The sequence below is a fragment of the Myodes glareolus genome, chromosome 26 (genome assembly GCF_982192425.1).
Source record: "Myodes glareolus chromosome 26, mMyoGla1.1, whole genome shotgun sequence".
Classification (NCBI taxonomy): Eukaryota; Metazoa; Chordata; class Mammalia; order Rodentia; family Cricetidae; genus Myodes; species Myodes glareolus.
The window spans coordinates 40285598-40308203 of NC_142051.1; the positions used below are offsets into that span (position 1 = coordinate 40285598).

A 22606-nucleotide genomic window follows, 5' to 3' on the forward strand; every position below is an offset into this window, starting at 1 on the left:
TTTGCCAGACAAAAGTTCAAACTTTGATATTATTTTGGTGATATTGATGGAAAAACATCGAAGAGTCATAACTACATGTTCTTCAGTCACACTTCAATATCCTTAGAGCAAAAGAATTTTTTTTAACGATTTTAAAACAGGGTTTCTCTGTGTATCTCTGGCTGTGCTGGACCTCACTGTGTACACCAGACTGGCCTTGAACTCACAGAGATCTGCCTACCTCTGCCTCCTGTGTGCTGGGATCTATGGCATGTACCACTGTGTCTGGCTAGAATATTTATATTAAGTACAAATATATTTGTATATATCTAAATATGGTTAAGATATTTTGTATACTTTTCTCTGAAGAGAATTTGGTAATAAGAAATTACTGCCCATCCAATGCATGCTGAGGTTTTGGGTTGTTTCACTATTCCTAGATACCTTTTATATTTAAAAAATAAATAATACCATATCAGTAGGCAAGATATTGGCAGGAAAGTTTCTTGTGTTATTTATTCCAAGGACTCTGTCTATGTTAAATCTGCTCTGCCTCAACCTGCAAGCCATCTTAATTTAATTCCATGCAAAATCTCTAATTTTCACTATATTTGGCTCAAGTTTAGTAATTCTTAAGATTTCTCCTGATCGAAGAGCATCGAATTAAAAATTCCAATTTCAAGAACAAAACAACAGAAAGCTCCAAGCTAACGCCATTGTCTGCATTGCCTTCATTGTTCATTTGAACCGTGTTGCTTTATATCTGAAATCACCTTTGTTCTCCGTTTGTTCCAGCCACCGTTTTCCTGGAATTCTGGAAAAGACGCCGAGCGGTGATTGCTTACGACTGGGATCTGATAGACTGGGAGGAGGAAGAGGTCTGTACCGCCCGCCTCCAGATAGCGTCACAGCACAAACCCCCATCAAATGAGATCCTTGAGATGTCACTCTCCGCTGAGTGATGGCAGTCAGGCTATCCAGAAAGCAAGTTTAATAGCTGTCTTTGGAGGGTGCTTCAGGCTTCATCAAGAGGGTCCAGGTGATATGCCTAAGGCTGGAAGACCTCAAGTCAAAGCCAGCCTGGGTTACATCATGGGATTTTCCCATGAGTAAGGGGTGGGGGAGTCTGGCATCATTTGGCAAAACCACTGTCCAAGCCATGTGCTTAAGTTCCACTCTGACATGATACTGAATGAACATTCCATGAGGCAAGAGACATTGCTCCCATAGGCAGAGACACGTGGGGTTCAGGAGGACCATCCTGACTTACCTTCCATTTTCCTGACTTGAGTAGAAGGCAGTTTTTGTCTATTAGCACTGGGCATTTGAAATACACCTCTCTAGAGAACAATTTGAGGAAATAAATGTTTCTGTGAATCCCAGACCCACAACAGTCCTCAGACATGCACAAGTTCAGAATTACATCATGGGCTAAGTGTTGAGAAGAAGCGCTCCAGGTAGCCCCCTTTGTATGGGTGAATGCAGGGTCAGCTGTAGACCAAGCTGACAACAAGGGCAAGCTCAGCCTCCGGGGATTTAATTTATCTTCCCAACCACTTTGGTTCCCATCCCCCTTCTAGGTCAGTATATTGTGTTCTTTCCTCATTTGTGTCCAATTCTGGTCCCCTTTTCTCAACCCATTTGTTCATACCAGACTCACTTCCCACATCCTTCTGCCGGACCCTGCTTTAGATTAGCCTCACCCATTTCTCCTAACCCTTCTGTTCCCTTAGCTCTCAGAATCCCAAATCACCAGAGCCTTGCTGTATCTGTGTGCCTGTGAGTCATATAATATAAAAATTATAGTGTCGTTATAGCTACAATGGGCATTTTCTTTTCTAGAGGAACATGAATGTGTTTCTTTACATTAATAGAGGATTTTAGAAGCACAAATTGTGAAAGTATTGGCCCTGTGGTTGGCTTGACAAAGGAGATAATTTTGACAGGTTTTCTTCTTATTTACATATATATCCTAGGCTTTTTTCTTAGTTCGTTTTTGTTTTGTTCTGTCTTTTTAAGATATCCAGCAAGGAACTTTGATATATGACGCTGGCGTTTGTCAGTAATTCTTACTATTCTGAAAGACAGCCACACTCAAGTGTCATAAACATTCTTCAGGAAATGGTCTCCTGGGCGTGGAGGCAATACTCAGGTGGACACGGGTCCATGGGCAGCAGCTCTTCCATCTGTATCCTGAGAAGCTGAGAGCGTGTAGAGCAAGCAGAAGCGTCTCTATCTCTGTATCCTCAAACTTCAGTGCCTGAAATAAAGAAAAGGCAGGCTGAGCGTATCTGTGAACATGTCTCCTGCAGGGCACGGCTGTTCTCCACCTAGGTCGGCCCTCCGTGCGCAGTAATGCACTTCTGTCTCCTTTGCCTTTTGTTTTCATCTGAGCGCGCTCTGTCTGCGTGGACTCCAGCCCACCTGTAAAAACGTTTTCCATTGTTGCCCAGTTCACTCGAGAAGAGCGTGTACTTAATTAACCAGAAGCGCTCTAGTACATTCTCTCGCCGTTATCTTTCCTAATCCCACAACTGCTTTCTACTTGGAAACTGGTCACACTGAAATAAGGCTTCGCTAAATGAAACAAAAACCTCAGCTTGGCTTGGGATTGACGGAGCCTTGATACGTCCACACTTGGAAGGTGTTTAAGCAATTAAGAAGACAATTAGCGTCTATTGATTAAAGGTGCATGAGCTTATTAAATGTAGATTCGCTGTGGATTTTAGTCACCTAAACCTGGGCACACACAAATAAAACAGTTTCAGGGTTTACCAGGAAGGCTAGGAATGATACACTGTCAGTGTAAGTCACAAAATAGATTTTGAACATTTGCCTATTCAAAAGACGCCTTCATTCTTCTGTCCATGCCATTGCCTGATAAAAGTGACAATCTCTGGCTGATCCAAAACGCTAGGTACAGAACAGGTGGTCAGTTTTAAACATCACTCCTTCTTCAGGGAGAATTTAGCAAGGTAACAGAAAATGTAACTGTTACTCTAAGTTACATTGGTTTTTTTTATTATAATGAATTTTGATCGCCGTATTAAGGGTTGTTCTTCAAGGGAATCAATTTCCAAATGTTTAAGGCTGTGTCTCCAAGCCTAGTGCATTGACTGGCTGATTGGTGTGATGGCTACGGATTCCATTTTATGGTGGGATGAAAAGAATGTTTCTTGTTGTGAGTATCTCTTCAAAACATACAGATGTGTCTGTCTGCTTGCCTTTCAGGAAGAAATACGCCCCCAGTTTGAAGCCAAGTATTCCAAGAAAGAGCGGATGAACCCCATTTCTGGAAAGCCAGAACCTTACCAAGCATTTACTGATAAATGCAGCAGACTTATCGTTTCTGCATCAGGAATATTCTTCATGGTTTGAAACTTTTTAAAAACCTCTTTAGTTTTTAGACGGTACAAACTTCTAACATAGCAACAGTAATCACGCCAGGAGTTTGCACGATTATATAAAACGCTTTTACACAGGATGCTGTTTAATCCTGATTGGTGCATTCGGTGGTGTGGATGACATTGTTATTGCCGTGTGACAGATGAAGCAGCTAAGATTCCAAATAATTAAAGGTTTGCCTAGGGTCATCCCATAAGTGAGTGTAAGACTTACACATAAGACGCCCACGCTAATGTTCTATTCCTCCTCTTGCCGTGTCCCACTGTGCTCTATTGAAATGAGCTAAAAATATGAGACAGCATATATAGAAACGCTTCCCCAAACCAAAACAGTCTCCTCCTTTAACCAGTGAAGAAATACAGAGTTGAAAGGAGAAGCCAGTTGCATAGAAAGACCCAAACCCACATCCTTCTTTGGGTACCACTTCTAAGCAATACCGTGACGCTTTACCTTCCACATACACACATGTGTCCTTACTGCCTTATTCCTCATAGAAGATCTAGATACATAGATTAGGTTTTCCTGTTCTCCAGACGCATACCCTAAAGCCTAGGAAGCTGAGGCTTTGCAGAAGTCACACTAGTGCCTAATAGCACAGGTAGAACTCTGCCCCGACCTCGGGCTCTAAACCCTGTGGCTTGTCCTGCCTTCATAGCCCTGCCATGTATGACATTCTGTAAAAGGAGACGCAGCCCAACTCCCAGCCGCCTGGCTAGCTAGCTTATACCCCGAAATAACAACACACAAATTATATTCATTGAAACACGGCCTGGCCCATTAGCTCTAACCTCGTATTGGCTAACTCTTACATATTAATCTAACCCATTTCTAATAATTTGTATCGCCACTTGACTGTGGCTTACCAGCCTGAGTTTAACCAGCTTTGGGTAATTAAACCTCTATTAGGAATCACTGAATGAAAGTTCCAAAGCTGTGTGGAGTCTCAGATTCTGTTGTCTTATAAAAATAGAAGGTAGTTATTATATCTATAATATAAACTATTATAAAATATAAACATACCACAAACTTTTCCAAAGTATCATGAATCTCCAACAAAAGATGCTTTGGTCTCTGTTTGTATCCAATAGTAAGATACTATGTGTCTGTCACATCATTAGTAACAAGAGTATACAGATCAGTCTATGTTTGTATCCAATAGTAAGATACTATGTGTCTGTCACATCATTAGTAACAGGAGAATACAGATCAGTCTATACTTGTATCCAGTAGTAAGATACTATGTGTCTGTCACATCCTTAGTTTACTCAGCAACACATGAAGGGAGTATGCAGATACTGTCCCTTCCTTCTAGGTCTTGCTTTCTAGTGGGAAAAATTGACCATGATTTGACAAGTCGTTAGAAATCATCAGGAGCGCCCCAAAAAAGGATGCACCCATTTAGCGCATGTGCCATGCTCTAACAACAACACTCTGGTGCGCAGGCAAAGATTGGGTTCTCCTTGGTTCTCGAGCTGAGACGTGAAAAGGGGTGGGGTTGGGGGAGTTACCTGTATATAGGAGTGCGTGCACATTGGGCAGGAGATGGATGGACGGGTGTTATAGACAAAGGAAATAGTCTTGAAGATTGAAAATGCTTAACTCAGTTGAAGCCGTGAGCAAATATCTGTGGGTTGTCATGATGGCATGGCAGATAAAGGTGCCTGTCATCAAGCTTGACTTCCTGACTCTGATACCTGGAACCCACTTGGTGGAAGGAGAGAACCAGCACCTAGGTTGTCCTCTGACCTCCATACTGCACAATGACATTCATGTTCCTACGCACGCGTGCGCGCGTGCGCGCGCGCACACACACACACACACACACACACACACACACACACACACACACCAAATAAGAAACAAAGAAGATAAGGTTTTTTTTTTAGAAAGAAGCAAATATTCAGGGTCCCCAGGGAGTAGAGAGAATGTGCCCTGTGGGTTGAAAAGTCTTATTGAATACAAGGAGGACTTTGCTTACATCTTATGATAATAAGAATAGGAAACAAACTATTGCCATCAGAAGCATAATAAATTTCTGTAACAAATATGTGTTGGTCTGACCACTCGATGATTATGCTTTCAAAGCCTTGAGCAGATCCTCAGCGTTCAAGCTGTGTGGTTGTTCTACTCTGTCAGAAAATCCAGACAAAGTATTCTCCTCTGAACACCAAACTTGCGTGGGAAAAGCGTACATTCTCACCAGGGCACTCTGGAAGCAGAGTCACCATCGCTTGGCTTTCTCTCTGCATCAGAACACGAATCTGCTTCCTGAAACCTGACATGGAGGTCTCACTGGCTTTCCTCCGTCTTCCTTCTAGATCTGCGTGGTGATCGCGGCCGTGTTCGGCATCGTCATTTACCGGGTGGTGACCGTCAGCACTTTCGCCGCCTTTAAGTGGGCGCTAATCAGGAATAACTCTCAGGTTGCAACCACAGGGACTGCCGTCTGTATCAACTTTTGCATCATTATGCTGTTGAACGTGGTAAGTGAGTGGCGAGGTGACGAGCCGACAGTTTGGGGGGGCTGGTGTGCTGCTGGGATGGTTTTCGTCTGTTCCTGAAAAGACTGACCTCAAGGCAGAAGGTCTGTCTGTGATGAGGCACTGGTGGCCAGACGTGTAGGTCTGGGTCTTTAAAAGACTCGATTCAAACCCAGGCTCCAGGACCATCTGCACTAGGTACCCACCTCCTGGAACCCCAGTTCCCTTGTTTATTCTGTCAGACAGTACCGACTTTCCCTTGGGTGACACCTAAGAGTGTGTTTAGACAGTCAGGTTTGGAGGCTGGAATACAGCTCAGCAGTGTCAGCGTCTGTCCTTCATTCAGAGCACCATAGAGCCTCCAGGATCCGACGCATCCTTGGAGATAACCACCTGAGGAAAATGTTGGGGGATGCGTGCATACACACTGCTCATGCTGCTCTCAGACTTCCTGCAATCGTGTATTTCAGGCCAGACCTCTCCTCTGAACATCAGACTTGCGTGGGAAATGGCCTCCCAGGCAGTCTCCAACACTTCCATCTTAAAATCTCTTTTGTTATATTTGTTTGTGTGTGTGCGTGCATGCATGTGTGCATGCGTGTGTGGATGCCTATGCGGGCACATGCAGAGTACGGAATGCTTGTGGACCACGTTGGCTGTTTCCTTCTTCCATGTGGGTACCGAGGATATGCCTAAGGTAATTAGAATTGGACGTGCCTTTACATGCTGAAGCAACTTGGAAGGCCCCGCTTTCTCCGTTCTTCTTTCAAAATACAGCTCCCATTTTCCCTTGAGGATCTGCTCGCCCCAAAGCCTCTCTCTTACAGCTGTTCAGACTAAAATAGAGCTAGCGTCTCCTTCATGCGTTGGTTTCTCTCCCCATCAAAATGTACCTACACCAGATGTGGTGTCACACATCTGGAATTCCACACACGAACAAGGCAAGGCTGGAGGGTCAAAGTTCAAAGGTAGAATTAGGCTACCTTTCACACATCCCTGGGCTAAGTCCCCAGCATCTCTGCTCCAGGTTGTCTCAGTAGCTTTCTAATTGGACTCCTAGCCCCTACACTGGCTCACTTCAATCTTGGTTCAATGCAGAAACCACATGGACCGTTGCATGCAGGTCAAAGGTTTATAAGTCCAATGGCTTTCTTCTCACTCAAAGGAAAAATTCAAGTGTTCTTACCTCCTCCTTCCTGATACCTCTTCCCAGAACATTCTGTCTCTCCCTTCCCAAGGGTCTGCATAGCTTATGTTCTCACCTTCCTCTGGCCTTTGTTTAAATATTACTTCTTTAATGAAGGCTTCCCGTCACTATGTTTCAGATTGTAACTTGCCCCTGACATCCATCAGATGGCTCCCTACCTCCATGCCTGCTTTATTTTTCTCTAGACAATGTATCACGGTCTGTTATACTCCTGCTTTCCTTTAATATCTTTTCCTCCAGGTGTAGGTCCTTAAGAGCAGAGTCCTTTCTCTCTGTGGCTGATTTTTACGGTTATTAGGCACTAGTGTCTGGGGAAGCACATGGCACATAGCAGGAATTCAGGAAATTATTGTCATTTGTACAGAAAGAAAGAAACAGCTGACAAGGTTAGGCTTTGAGGTCAAATGGGCATAAAAACACAGACCTTCGAGGTTTAGAGTAGGAGATAATTGAGATAACATATGTGTTGAGCATGGCATCAGGCATGAATTACATGTCCAACTCATTATTGTTCCATTCATGCTCATTCTAACTGCATCGTTATTATGACTCATGCTGAAATGCTAGCATATTTCCAAGTGGACTAGGACTTTCCAAAGGCCACGTAACACCGTCCCGGGCCACGTAACACCGTCCCGCTACCACACAGGAATAACAGGTATACATTTTAGGTTGTCATGAACAAAGACAGAGTCAGCAGGTTGGCTCTACATGTATTTTCTCATGTGCATGTGTGCACATATAATATATATGTATGTATCTGTGTATAACAATAATATAGGAAAAGAGCCTATCAACTTGAGAATGGGAGTTCATGGGAGGAATTCCAAAAAGGGTATTGGGGAGAGCCTGGATGGAGGAAAAGGCGGGGAGAAAGTGATATGATTCTGTTTCAGTTGTTTCAGTTAAAAACCTATTTTAAAAAGTGAAAAAAAATCACACCTAGTAAGGAAGAGCTCTGAAAAATATCTGAGTTCCATAACCGATAACCGCTATGGAATCCCCAAGAGAAGGCGACTACCCAATAATAAACAACCTTCGCTATGATTACCAAGTGAACCAGTAATCACTGAGCTAACAAAGTGCTGATTACTCCTTGCCAGTGATTTTTAGATGGCACGGAGTGCCTACTATAGAAATAGATGCTTCAAAATCAGAAATGGTTGAAAATATGGCTAACTGTTTGGTGCAATGATTTCGTGACCATTTCATCCTATGGAGAGCGAAAAGAGATACGTGGCCATCCTCGGCGCTCCGTGTTCCCTAGCTTGGTCCCCATGCTCACCCCGTGCTCATTGCCAGAAACATGTTGTGAAGAGGGGCGATTCATTGTAACCACACAGTAGAGCTTGGAAAGCGTCTGGGTCTTCGTGGGGTGCAGTGAACGAATGCTTGCTACTGTATTCTTAACCAATGCCTTTTCCTTACAGTGCTTATGAAAATCTTAATTTAGTTGGAGGTGTAGCTTAGCCTGCAGAGTGCTCGCTGACACAGTCCCTGGGATGTCACACACTGGATGTGGTGACAACGTCTGTCATCCCAACCCTTGGGAGCCAGGGGCAGGATTGGGAGTTTAAGACCAGGCTCAACTATGTTTGAGTAAGTTTGAGGTCAGCTACACAGTACCCTGTCTCAAAATAATAATGATGATGATGATGATGATGATGATGATAATAATAATAATAATAATAATAATGTCAAGCTAGGGATCTAACACATTAGTGGAGTGGGCATTGAACTTACACAAGGCCCTAGGGTCTATCCCCAGCACTAATTATAATAAATAATAATAATCTAATTTATGTATCTCCCTAAGAAATAAAGGACTGTATGCACTGGATCTACATGCACATTGTGTTTGTCCCCATGTGTGGAGCCGGGGCTCCTAGAAAGCAGGTTCTAGTCATCTCTACATCAAAAGACAGCCGAGAAAAGATGAGGTAAACCAAAATGGGAAAGAGGGTATACAAAATATAAAAGGAAAGAGGGCAAAATATCCAGCTGCTGACAGTACAAAACACCTGCTGCGTGGTGAGATAGAAGCCATGAATCTATTGATACATTTTCTAACAAAGTTTCATCCTAATGAAACCCACACACTTAAACTAAAGTGTGTCTGTCGGTCAGAGGAATCACTTCGAGATATGTTTTCATTTTAGGTGCAGTGGGAACATTTTTGGTATTCTTATTTTCCAGACAATCTCAAACTAAGATAGCATAAGATTACTGACTAAAAACTACTGGTGAGACCGGTAGTGACACGCCATAGCAAGGGGAAGAAATAAAAGAGAAACAGCGCACAAGAACTCGGCAAGAAGCCACAACCAAGGCTCTCTTGTTCGGTGGCCAATTGCCCTACCCTCCTCGGCTCTGTTTCCCATCCCTGCATCACATTTTACACTCCTCCCGTTTGCCCTGAAGTGTCGTGAGTTCCATTATGAGAGTAGCCAAGTGTGTAATGTAGTTTGGAAGAGTTTTCATCAGACTATAAAAACATAGTAATTTAAGTCCTTCGGAAACAATCACAGCGTAATGGATGGCCAGCTAATGACTGAGCCGAGAGCGTTGAAAAACTAAATTCTCTATTGACTTTTGAAAATACTCAATTTAAGATATTTTTGTTATCCAGGAATAGAGTAATTTTTAAGCTCTCTAAATTGGTTTGGGTTACTTAAATTTTTGACCAGAATGGACTTTCAAAATAAGAAGGAAAAAAAAAAGCACACAAGATTTAGATGTTACTTATTAACCCTTTTTATTAACTGACTATAAAAACCTTGAGGAAGAGATTGTTTTTTAATATTTATTTGAGACTTTGTGCAGTTATTTTGAACGACACATCCTGTTTCTGACTTTTTGCTGAGTTCGTCTGATCTTCATGGAAGAAGCACATTTATACGTGATGTTTGTTTCTAAGATCCTGTGATGTGTATTTACTTTTGTGTATGCGCTTAAAAAATAGAATCTGTATTTACCAAGTTATCTGAGCCCGAGCACTCGGCTGCCTCTGGATGACTGATTAAAACACGTTCATTGATTTGTGTTTTATTCAATGTCTTGACAATTAGTTCCAAAGGGGAGCAAAGGGGTCCGGTGTCCGTCTCTTTCTCCCCTGTTTCAACTGTGTTCTGCTCCATTATGACCCACTGGCATGTCAAAACCATACTTGCACACTAAGTAGACCAACAAGAGAGGAAGGTAAAGGCTATAATAACTCTTTTTATTTAGCCACATGGATGTGAATCAGATATTTCGCCATGCTATTAAAAAGTGAGAAGCATAGTGTTCGTATAATATATAATAATTATATAGTATAATATATAATAAATTAGAAAATATTGCTTATGTTAAAACAATTTCACAAGTATCAATCAGGCCGATATGATCAAATTAGAAGTGTTTATAGTGATCATATTTGAAAATTATACCTTAAAACATGACTATGTTGTGTCAATTGCAAATATTATCAGGCATCATTTATAGTATCTGATAACATTGTAAAACAAGTTATACGATGGCTAAAGCAAGACCTAACCTGGGATAATTATCTTACATGTTAATGGATTAAGAACTCCCATTAAAAGACTGAGTGACAGACTAGATACTATAATCAGATCCAACTCTTTGTTTCTTAAAGAAATTTGCTTTCCCCGTAGGGTGGAAGTGAAGAGATGGTATTAGATATTTCATACAAATGGGATCTAAAAGGAAGCAGGAGTAGCCATGACTGTATTAAATAAAATGGGCTTTAGATTACAGGTAATAAAAAGATAAGAAATTCTTCTATATAATGATGAAGGATTGAATTAAAAGGGGGAAATAATTTGTTTCATTAAGTTTGGAAACTAATTTTTTTCTGCTGACCTTATCAGAATAAACCATCCAATCTTTTTAATATCTCAGTGGCCTGATAAGAAATCAGCTGTTTTACACAAACCTTCACCTACTTGCCCCTGACTTACAATGAGCTCTCTCTGTATATACATGATACATAGCCAAGGTCTCCTGCCTGTCTGTTGTCCCTCATTTCCTCCCTTTCTTTTTTCTCTTTCTCTTTCCCCAACCCCCCCCCCTCTCTTTCTCTCTCTTCTCATCTCCCTATACTGTATTTTTCAAAAAGTTAACATAGTAGTAGTTATATATAGCCAAGATAGTGGCACGCACAGCTGCCTTCCAAAAAGCTAATACAAATCCTGTCTTCAGGTCCATGTTATTTTTAAATACCAGTTTTTTCAGTGTCCACCCCTAGGTGACTGGTATATCCCCAGCTCAAGAAACCTTTGAGATAAATGCCACAAATTAACAAAGATTTGTTATTGAAAACAATAAAGAATAAACTGAAAGCCAAAATTATACTTTTCAGGAAGGTACTTTGCCAGCCAAATGTAATATTCTTAGACAGTTATGTAATGAAGCAGTTTTAATGACAGCATGTTTTGTAACACGAACGGGAGTTTTATTGGAGCCTCTTTTCTACTCTCTTGTTTACAGAGATCTTGTTTTTATGGTTGAAGGAAACATGACTACTCTGTACCACATAATTTCTCACTGTAATTATACCAATCTCTTTTTAACAGTGTACTCCATGAGTCTGGGGTTTCTGTATGCAAAAGTTAATCTTATGGCTTTAGTAATTACATCTTTGGTTTTTTTCCTAATTTTTTTATTCATTTTCCATGCCAACCACAGTTTCTCCTCCCCCTCTCTCCCCTCTCCTAGCCACTCTTCAGAGAGAGTAAGGCCTCCCATGGGGAATCCACAAAGTCTGGCACACCCAGTTGAGGCAGGACCGAGCCCCTGTCTCCTGTAGCAAGGCTGAGAGCAAGGTATCCCTCCATAGGGAATGGGCTCCAAAAAGCCAGTTCATGCACCAGGGATAAATGCTGGTCCCACTGCCAGGGGCCTCAGAAAAAGATGAAGCCACACAACTGTCACCCACATGCAGAGAGCCACATTAGTTCAGCCCATGCAGGCTCCCCAGCTGTCAGTCCAGAGTCCGTGAGCTTCTGCTAGCTTGGGTCAGCTGTCTCTGTGGGCTTCCCCATCATGATCTTGACAACCCCCACCACCTTGCTCCTATTATCCCTCCTCCCTCTCTTCAGCTGGACCCCAGGAGCTCGGCCCAGTGCTTTGTTGTATAGAAAAATCACTTGCCTTAATAGAGCAAGTGGTCATTGCTGAATGTTTAGAATCATACAATCTAAGGGTTTAGCCTGGCTCCACAGTCTTGGGGAAGAGAAGTCAGAAATTAGGAACGACTTGAATGTCAATTAGTGTGATCTGAAGGAGAGGTGAGGCAACACGGTCAGACCTGACACCTTCCCAAAGAGAATGCTGGCATTCAGCTTGCGGAATTGTAAGCAGCGTGTGATAAGTACTTCGATCTGTGTGATCTTATTTTCATATTCTTCAACCCATTAATGGAATTACCATTTTCATTTTTCATCTTTCTTTTCAGAGAAGGCGGTTTTCATTCTCTCAATTTATATCTCCTCTGGAAAATCTCTGATAACTATATTTTTCTTTAACTACCTTCTATACCTGTATGTATACACACATGTACCCACACATGTGCATACATGAACTCATATGTGCACATATGTACACACACACATACACCCTCCATTCCCTTTGAGGGTTCTCTGTCAGTCAGATAGCTGGGTGAGTCAAGGATGTGTCCCGTGCACTTAGGGACAGTCAGAACCACATGGTCTGGGAGTCTCCCACAATGCTTGTTCACTCCGGCCTTTATGAGTGTTGTGATGCAGAATCCACAGCCTTCCACAACAGTAAGATGACAGACCCTGCCTTAGAAACAAAAGCAGGATTTTTGCCTTCAGCTGTCGATACTCAAGAATATGATGATTGTCCAGCCTTGCTTAGGAAACTGGTAATTAGTGGCAGCTAGTCTCATTGCCGCCCAAGTATCCACCCCAAAACAAGAAGCATGATTTTTACAATCAGGAAGGAAGACCTTACACCTTTCCAGTTATCCCCAAAAGTGTGCACTTGCTCACAATGCTTCCACTGTTCGAACTATAAAGAAAGAAAAGGTTTCGCTCTTGACTCGATTGCCAATCTTTATAATTATAGGGCGTCAGAACACCTAGCACTCGTTCGTTAAAGGTGTGGAATTTCTTTTACAGCTCTATGAAAAAGTCGCGCTTCTCCTGACCAATCTAGGTGAGTACAAGCCCTGCTGTGGAATGCACTCTGGGATCCAGAGTAAAGCTTCCTTTCCCAGGCTCTGGAAACGAACAGCCCCATTGTGACTCCTGGTTGGTCAACCGCTATTCCAGTTGCGGGCACTACACCCATGAGTTTACGGGCAACACAAGTTGGATTCCGCGGGTTATTTTTAACAAAAGAGAACATGAAATTGGGGCAGGGTGGAGGGTAGACCTGGGAGGCTTAGTAGGGATGAATATGCTCAAAATACATTAAATGTATATATTAAATTCTGAGTTAATAAAAATACTGTGTTTTAAAAAAATACCCCGTTTAGTGAGAATTGCCTGCAATACACACTCATTCTTTCCCTTCAGCAGAACAATGTAAATGTATCTTGTAAGGAGGTCTTTTCAAACCTGGTTTATCCCTTATGTGCCATAGGCAAGTAGATAGTTTCCCTGATGTACACACAGAAAATAGCATTGCAAAAGTACCTATGTAGGAAGGATCCGGGATCATTTCAAAAGCGTTTGCTACCTGTTACCTCCATTTTAGAATTACAGGTGGGTTCCACAAGGCACAGTGGCGTACTCACGAACTCCAACAGTTCAGGAGGCAGGAGCAGAAGAGCGGTATTAGCTCAAGAGTTTGACACATGCTAGGACAATGTTAAAAAAAAAAAAAAAGGTAAAGGCGTCAGGTTTTCAAAATCGGTCATTTCAGAGACTAGTAATGTTTAGATCAAGGATGTAGTAAGGGCAACGGTGATCGACTTCTGTGGGAAAGACATTTTTGTAGACAAATTGTCTCTAAGAGCATTTCTCTGGCCTCAGAACATACTAGAGCAATCTGATAGCCAGCTATAAGCTGTGCATTACTATATTTTTCAAGGTATAAAAATTGCTTCAATTTTATTTGTGAGATGTTGGCTGTTCTACAGCCAATGAGAAAATCACATGCTCTCATGGGTATCTTGCTTTGATATATTCCTGTGTATAGCTTGTCCAAAGGGGAGATATTCCAAAGTAGTTTTTGTAGAATCGTCATTATGCCAGTGAATCCATTTATTGAGTTGTTATGTCCTATCCAAAGATGGTCATGTCATTGACATCTTCCATCACCACTATGCCTTTACCAAGAAGAAAAGAGATTAGCCATGGTAAAGGGAATTGCCCGTTGGCAGGCTGTGTCTAGGAGCAACTGAATCGAAGATGGCCAACATATGACTTGAGATAAATAAGAACCCAGCCCCCAGCCAACCAAGAAAACCTCCACCTATAACTAGGATCTCGGTTTGCAGAAGTAAAACTAACCCCATTGAGAAGTGTTCCGTGTTTCTTCCTTCCCCAGCAGCACAACCTTGTCCTAACACTGATGTTTTAATCATCTTAAATCTGAGTTCCTTTTTCCCCTCTTCCCTTCTCAGTTACGCTTCCAGGAAGCATCTCGAGCTTAAGTCATAGAAAAGCAATTGAGGGGGTGAAATGTTAAAAGCACAATTAGAAGTTTGGGGGATGTAGAAATGGAGAAAACGTTATTGCCTTACATACGTGTTCTTTGACCTTGCTGGAGCTTAGACGTCAGCTCCTCGGGAAAGATTAGTGGATCAGACGTGAGGTGTCAGGTTGGAGGCTTGGCCTCAGGGGCAACTTGCTCCATCTTTTGGCTCACGCCATAGTGTCCAAAGGATATTTGCATCATGGAAGTCAAAGTATGATGAGTTTCAAGTTGGCCCCTGACTGAGGTTGTCACAAATGGGTGCCACAGATAGTGATATATGGGGAAACTCTAAAGGTGAAGCCTAGGAGACAAACATGCCCTGTCTCCTGGGATTGGCAGTTCCTTCACATGACGTGAGATCTAGGTGGACAAAGAATCACTGGGAGCTTAGTGGGAGTCTGACACTGTGCACACCCTACTCATCTGGCAAAACAATCTGGATGCTCAGTTCATTCAGAGGTGCCTGCAGCCACTTGAGACCACACCGTGGTTTGGGCTGGTCTGTAAGCGGGAGGTCTACCCTGTGCATGGTCTGCTGCACAGTCGGTCAACTGTCAGCAAACTGGAGCCTCCCGTGCCTCCTGAAGACCCTCTGAGACTGTGGGGGGGGGGGGGACGGGAGAGCCAGAGGTAGAGCAGGGTTCATGTTCAGCCTCTCAAACCCTACTCCCTTTTACCCACAGAACAGCCTCGCACAGAATCCGAGTGGGAGAACAGCTTCACCCTGAAAATGTTTCTTTTTCAGTTTGTCAATCTGAACAGTTCCACATTTTACATCGCATTCTTCCTCGGAAGGTAAGGAGCGCCTCTCTGTGAGCCCCTAGCCCTGGTGGGAATGGCTTGCTCAACCGGCTGGCCAAGGTGATCAGAGTGTAGAAAGAGAAGACTGGCCACCTCCTGTCCCTTCCCAAACTGCAAAACCACCTCACTTCCTGGGAAACAGTCTGTACTTGAAAGTGCCTGGACCTCCTTTATTGTACAGATAAATAGCAGAAAAATAGTTTATGTAGGTGAACAGTTGGTAAGTATGTGACGTCGTATCACCTGAATCAAGCCTGTGGATGTCACACCAAGGTAGTAGGTGACGTAAGAAGATACAAAATGGAGTATGGCCGATGTCCCTGACTTCGCAGAAGGATATCCCAAACAGGGAAGAGGGCAGAAATGAGAAGCCAGGGACTTCTAGGTAACTTGAAACCCAGCAGGGATGAAAACTTGGGAGGGATCCCCTGTTCTGTGGTGTTGATGCATGATTCCCGCCCATCCTATCTAAGGAGACAGGGAGCAGGGCAAGGCCAGGAGTTCGGCTTTGGTGGGATGGATGCCATGCGGTGGCCTCTCCCTTGTTGCTTAGCTATCTCAGCAGCCAGACACTCTAGTCAGGGACTGTGACAATAACAAAACCAACACTGCTGCTCTCCAAAAGATCAGATGTGCGCAAATGCAGGAACAGAACAGAGCTGCTGCTTAAACAGACCTGGGCACTCCTCATTGAGTGTTCAAAACCACAGGAAACAGCAGGAACGGGCCCCTCCCCCTCAGCAGCTAGAGCAGGGAGGCCAGAGGAGAAATAGTCCTGGGAAAATTCCAGAAGCTCGAGTAATGACAGCTTTGGAGGGTCCCCTCGTCCCTGCAGACACCCATTATTTACTTGAAGGTAGTGTACACCCAGAGCCTAAACCTACATATTGCTAACGAGTTGCTTCTGTGTTGAAGATTTACAGGACACCCAGGTGCCTACTTGAGACTGATAAACAGGTGGAGGCTAGAAGAGGTCAGTACTCTCCCTTGGCTCCTTGTTTGCTGCAGACCCCCATCAAACGCCCCATTAAACAATGACTCCGTGCAGGGTGGAAGCCTGCCATTCCTCTCTCCCTCTCTGTTGATCGCTGTATCTCTGCTTGCTTGCCTCACAGTGCCACCCCAGTGGATGCCTTATTGATCTCTGCATGCAAATGGGTATTATAATGGTGCTAAAGCAGACCTGGAATAACTTCATGGAACTTGGCTACCCGTGAGTACCTTAGTGACCTCATGGAGCGGCAGCGTGGCTCAGAGTTGAATGTTAACCCTGTATGTCACAGTGCAGATTCAAATGCCGTCATAAAAACAGTAAACACTGGGGACCAGTGTGACAGCTCAGCAGGTAAAGGCTTTAGCTGCCCAAGCCTGACAACACGAATCAGATGTTCTTGGAACCCACGTGAAGATGAAAGGAACCAGCTGAACCAAAATTGCCCTCTGACCTCCCACATCCCACCCACATCACACATGCTCAAACAACAACAATAAATTTTTAACTAAAAATAATAAACATTGGCTCTTTTAGGTTTAACCTAACTCAAACAAATTAAACTGAATATTCTTTTTTTGAATTTTATCATTTTTTGAGAACTTCATATAATGTATTTTAATCATGTCATCCTCACCCTCATCTTCCAAATCCTCCCAGATCCACCCCTGCCTCTCTACCCATCCAAACAAATTCCTGTTTCTTCTTTCTTCTTTCTTTTTCTTCCTCCTTCTTCCTTTCTCTTTTTCCTCTTCTTTCTCTTCTTCCATTTTCTTCTCCTTCTTCTGTTTTCTTCTGTCTTCTTCTGCCTTCTTCCTTCTTCTCCTCCTCCTTCCCCTTCTTCTCCTCTTCTTCTTTGCCTACCGTGATACCCAAATACTCTTGGGCACAGAGAAGAGCATGGTCAACCTATTAGTAGTCACCCTCACTGACTTAACATTCTTGATAAGGCCTCTGTGCATGTGTGTACTCTGGCTGTGTGAGGGTAGTATGCTTTAATGATGTCTTAAACTCTTTGGGTTCCAGTATTGCAGGTCCTTAGCTATTTCTCTATTCCCAAGATCTTTGTTTCCCTAGTCCCATGATAAGTCAGAATGTTACTTTAAAACAAAGAAAGAAGAGCACTGTAAATTCATACTACAGAACTTGGAAAAGGAGAAAATGTCAGAGATGCGAAAGAACACATTTTCATCAGTAAAAATAATGTCACCCAGTGGTAAGATTTTCTAGTTGACAACAGTGAGCAGAAGTGTCATCTCCATGAGGACAACCTTGAACTTTCTGTAACACTCCTGCTTAGCTTGGCTTTTAAGAACACATAGCCTTTCTGTGTCTGACGGGATTCCATCCCAGTTGGTTTCCATGTCAGCTCCGTGACTCTGGAGGGACCGCTCAGCTAGAGCAGGTGCCTGGAACTCGCTGAATGAGGAAGACCTTCTCGTAGGGCCTTGTCAGAGGCAAGGCCAACAATTTTCTAGTCTTAGATTCAAGTTTTAAAATCTCACTCCAAATGTCTAATGTTTTCTGTAAGACTTTTAAAATATAAACACAAAGCGGAAGTATGATCTTTGACTTAATGGCATGGTAAGTCGAATTTAATTGAAATGTCAGAGGGTGACTCGGGCTATGCAGTAGAGCTCTGAGGTGAGCAGAGTGGGTCTGAGAGCCACCCCTCCTTTTTCCTCACTTGACATACTTGTTTTATCGTTTCCATGCTGGGACTAAAAAACATCGCTTTTTCCTGGAACGCTCCAGCCCACAGACCAGCCTCTGTGCCATTTCCTCCTCTCTCTCTCTCTCTCTCTCTCTCTCTCTCTCTCTCTCTCTCTCTGTCTCTTTGGGGATGTGGGTTTATTTTTATTGAGCTCTACATTTTTCTCTGCTCCCCTCCCTACATCTCCCCTTCCCCTTCAACCCTCTCCTGCGTACCACTGGGGGCTAACAGCTCAGCCTCACATGGCAGAGTGCGATGAGCCCCCTCCCCCAGGAGTCAGAGACCACATCGAGCTTAAGTCTAAAGCAGCCGAGCCTTCTCATAAGGAATTCTGGGAACCTGAATGCCTGGGAGGAAGATGATTGTGGTTTTAGATGTTCTAGGTCCCTGCAGTCAGAATATGCTGATCATAATAACCCCCGTGACAGGACCACTAATGGGGATAGGTACAGACTTAAGCCGTGTGAGGCAGACCTTCTAACCTTTGAACCTTTAAACACCCGAGTGTCACCTTGGTTCTAAGTCAGCTCAAGCTGCTCTCAGCCCTCTCTCCAGCTGTTTCTAACAAGACCGTTTCGTGGATGATAAATGAGTTGGTCACCCATTCTGTCTACTTGCAAATAGAAATGCTTTCGGTGTTCAGAATTTTTTCTCATTCTGGACATAGCTTCCTGCCTGAGGGAAACTGGTTTTTAGCTAAGGCTAACTCTCCTTTCCCATTACTTAAGTCTTACAAACAATCGTGTGTATTTGATAAGAAACTGATCTTGTCACCCAGGTTAATTCAGAATTGGTGGACCAGAAGAAAAGTCCGACAGGAACACGGGACTGAAAGGAAAATAAATTTCCCACAATGGGAAAAGGATTACAACCTTCAGCCGATGAACGCCTATGGACTCTTCGATGAATACCTGGAAATGAGTATGGAAATCTGTCTTTCCTATCGATTATGAATGCAAGCTTTTGCTCTCCGGCTACACTCAATTAAAAGTGCATCCGTTATCATCTGGCCATTCATGTAAGGGGTTCTGGTGTAAGGGCATTCCAAGCAACACATGTAAGAGAAAATAAAACCTCAAGATATTCAAAACCAGGTTTGGAGTTCTAGCTCTGTGGTAGAGTGCTTATCTAGTGTGTACAAGACCCTGGGTGAGATTCCCTAGCACCACGTATGAGCAATACCCTTCACGGTATGGTGTCTTGCTCCTTGACCCTTGAGAAGGGGCTCAAGTTGTAGCCTGTGAGTAAGTAGAGAAATTTCTTAGCACGTTCTAAATTCTGGGCTCAGTCTCTCTCTCTCTCTCTCTCTCTCTCTCTCTCTCTCTCTCTCTCTCTCACACACACACACACACACACACACACACACACACTAACCCATTCATGACATTCTTGAAGACTCTACCCTATAGCCCAAAGACCTCCTTTTATGATCCACCTCCCCACACTGCCTTATTATGGAACTAAATAGCCAAGAAAAAAAAATGTTGGGAAATTCAGTGCATCAAAAACCAGAAAGAGTCATTATCCAAAGTGATTGACTCACACATCCAGCTGACATCTGTGAAGCTTTGCTCGGTGCCAAAGAAACAACTACACTTGGCACCAGAGGCACAGGAAGGGAATACGGCACAGTGCGCAGCTTTCAAGGGTGCATAGGCTAATGGGGAAGAGCCAGAGATAGGAAGCATAAGCGCAGGAAGTGTCAGGGTTGCCGTCACGTGAATCATGGGTAGTATATTGAGGCAGCCATTTCCGTTGTGGGAGGAGAGCGGCAGGAAGCAAGGAATGCTTAACCCGGACTACACTTAATTAAGGAATCAGATTTCTTTAGACTCAAAGCCAAGTTAGTCCCAAGGAAATGATAATAATGATCCCTAGTCGGATACACTGGATGTATATATATATTTCTCTCTCTCTCTCTCTCTCTCTCTCTCTCTCTCTCTCTCTCTCTCTCTCTCTCTTTCTCTCCTTCTCCCTCTCCCCCTCCCTCTGGCTTCTTTTAAAAGTCTAATGTTTAAGCTCAACAATCTAGAGGTGAAAGTAGAACCGGGCAAGATGAATCAGTTCCGAAGGAAGCAATCCTAGCTGAGGAAATTTGAAAATTAAAGGAGTGGTAGAATTGATACTTAATGTTTCTTAGATCGCTTCTGTCCTAAGTATCTATTGATGTTTTTAGAGTTTCAGTTATAGAGCGGCAGAATGATAGAACTTGGGAAAGAAATCAATGCGGGCATTAATAATAAAACTTAATAAAGGCAATTCATTAAGAGAAATCACCAATTTTGAGTCTCTTAGTGGACTCTCCCCATGAAGAAGGAAATGAACAATAATGGTCCTGCAAAAGCAGCATTTATGTGGCTAACATGCTACAGCCCCCGTGGTAACACTGCATCCTGAAACCATGCAAGGTGCATCACAGACAGACACAGGAATCCTGCCTGCCTCCTTTCATTTTAGTTTTGATGTTTCCTATTTCCTGGATTTATTATGTTACTAAATGCTATAACTTGCTGGATTACAATATAAAGTAATAAAAAGCATGTAAATCTCAAGTCTACAGATGAATTTTCAGAGATTTCAACACAAAAACAGCCACCTCTGTGCAGGCAAGAGTTTCGCAAACTGTTGTCCACAGTCCGAACTCACCCAATAATTTTTTTATAAGTTTTCTAGAAATATTACATACACACTCACTTACAAACAAATATATCCTGTTCTTAGGGCAGGTAGAGAGGATGCCCATGTACACGCTAAAGTGTTGAGCTTTTATTTAAATATTCTAGTTGGTATATAGTAGCATCTCACTGTGGTTTTAATCTGAAGTTATGGTAACTAATGTCACAAAATATCTTCCATATTCTTATGATCATTTGGATAGTCTTTAAATTTCCATCAAGATCCATGATTGGGGGGGTGCCTTTTCCTTGGGGATTTGTAGAAGCTATTTACATATTATAGATATGAGTCCTGTATTAGCTGATTTTTTTATTGCTGTGAAAAAATGTCTGTCAAGGAACAAGTCAGTGAAGGAGAAGTTTGTTTCAGTTCCCGGTATGAGGGACATGGTCCCTCACACCAGAGAACTTGCTATGGCAGGCGGCTGACATGGATGCAGATGCCTGTATCTGCTCACATCTCATCCAAACAGGAAACATAGTGGGCTGGAAACAGAGTCACACCCTAAATATTAACCATACCCCCCAGTAACCCACTTCCTCCAGTTACACTCTGCTGCCTACAGCGTTTCCCAACCTGTGGGTTATGCCCCACATAGGGGTCATGGTCCTATATCAGATGTCCTGCATATCAAATATTCACAGTACGATCAGTAACAGTAGCAAAATTACAGCTATGAAGTAGCAATGAGATAATTTTAGAGTTGGGGGTCATCGCAGTGTGAGGAACTGTATTAAAGGGTCACGGCATTAGGAAGGTTGAGAACTACTGGCCTAAAGGCTCCCCAATCCCCCACAATAGTACCACCAGCTGGAGACCACATGTTCAGTCACAGATGTGTGGATATATGTTAGACCATCACATGTCAGATAACATGGCTGCATGTCAAGTGTCTTTTCATGGTTGAGGGCTTGTCTTCCTGCCCTTAATGCTGTCTTCAGTTTGAACAAGTTTCAGCTTGTTCTTATTCAAAACTAGTTCCAACTAATTTTACATTTGCATTCCAATTTCTGTGTTAAAAACAACAGCTTTTGCTGAGGTCTTAGCTGGGATTTAGTTAAACCTTTAAGACAATTAGAGCAATGCTTATATTTTTTCCAGTCCGTGAATAGGATATTTCCCCACATTTGTCATTGTACATTTTCCGCAGTAGTCTTAGTGTAAAAGATTTGTATCACAGAGGTTAGCCTTATTACCAAGAACTTGATACATTTCAATGCAATCGCAACTAATGTTGCTTTCACAGTTCTTCTTTTGTTTAGGATTTGTTGGTTTGGGGAATAGGGTTTCCTCTGTTGTTTTTATTCTGATGATTCAACCCGGAGCCGGTGAATGTTAAGCACAAACTCTACCACTGAACTGCCTATGTGGTCCTACTTTTTTTATTTTGTTGCTACTATATAAAGTTATCATTGGTTCATATGTTGACCTCACATGAAGTAAACCTTCTGGAAACTAACATCAACTATAATTCATAGATTTCTTTTAGACTTTTCTATATGTTCTTCTATGTCATCTACAAATAATGATAATCGTATATTTTCCTTGCTAACCTCTAAACGTTTGAGCTAACCTTGCTTCACTGCCCCACAACCATGCACATAATGCTGGCACGGGCATCCTCGCTCCTAACGGGAAGGCAAAAATGTTCACGACATTACCATTGCTAATGATGTCGTCTG

General features: G+C 42.8%; 1 protein-coding gene across 5 annotated transcripts in view; it reads left to right on the forward strand.

The window, feature by feature from the left end:
- Ano4 (anoctamin 4) overlaps nucleotides 1–22606 on the forward strand; it is a 319024-nt gene that overhangs the window by 278867 nt on the left and 17551 nt on the right. For all 5 annotated transcript variants that reach the window (XM_085683401.2, XM_087901925.1, XM_085683402.2 and 2 more), the window contains 8 exons: nucleotides 775–857; nucleotides 3211–3351; nucleotides 5703–5867; nucleotides 13218–13254; nucleotides 15426–15537; nucleotides 16459–16516; nucleotides 16659–16756; nucleotides 19027–19169. In XM_085683401.2, the coding sequence (XP_085539527.2) occupies nucleotides 775–857; nucleotides 3211–3351; nucleotides 5703–5867; nucleotides 13218–13254; nucleotides 15426–15537; nucleotides 16459–16516; nucleotides 16659–16756; nucleotides 19027–19169 (837 nt within the window). The remainder of the gene's footprint in view (nucleotides 1–774; nucleotides 858–3210; nucleotides 3352–5702; nucleotides 5868–13217; nucleotides 13255–15425; nucleotides 15538–16458; nucleotides 16517–16658; nucleotides 16757–19026; nucleotides 19170–22606) is intronic.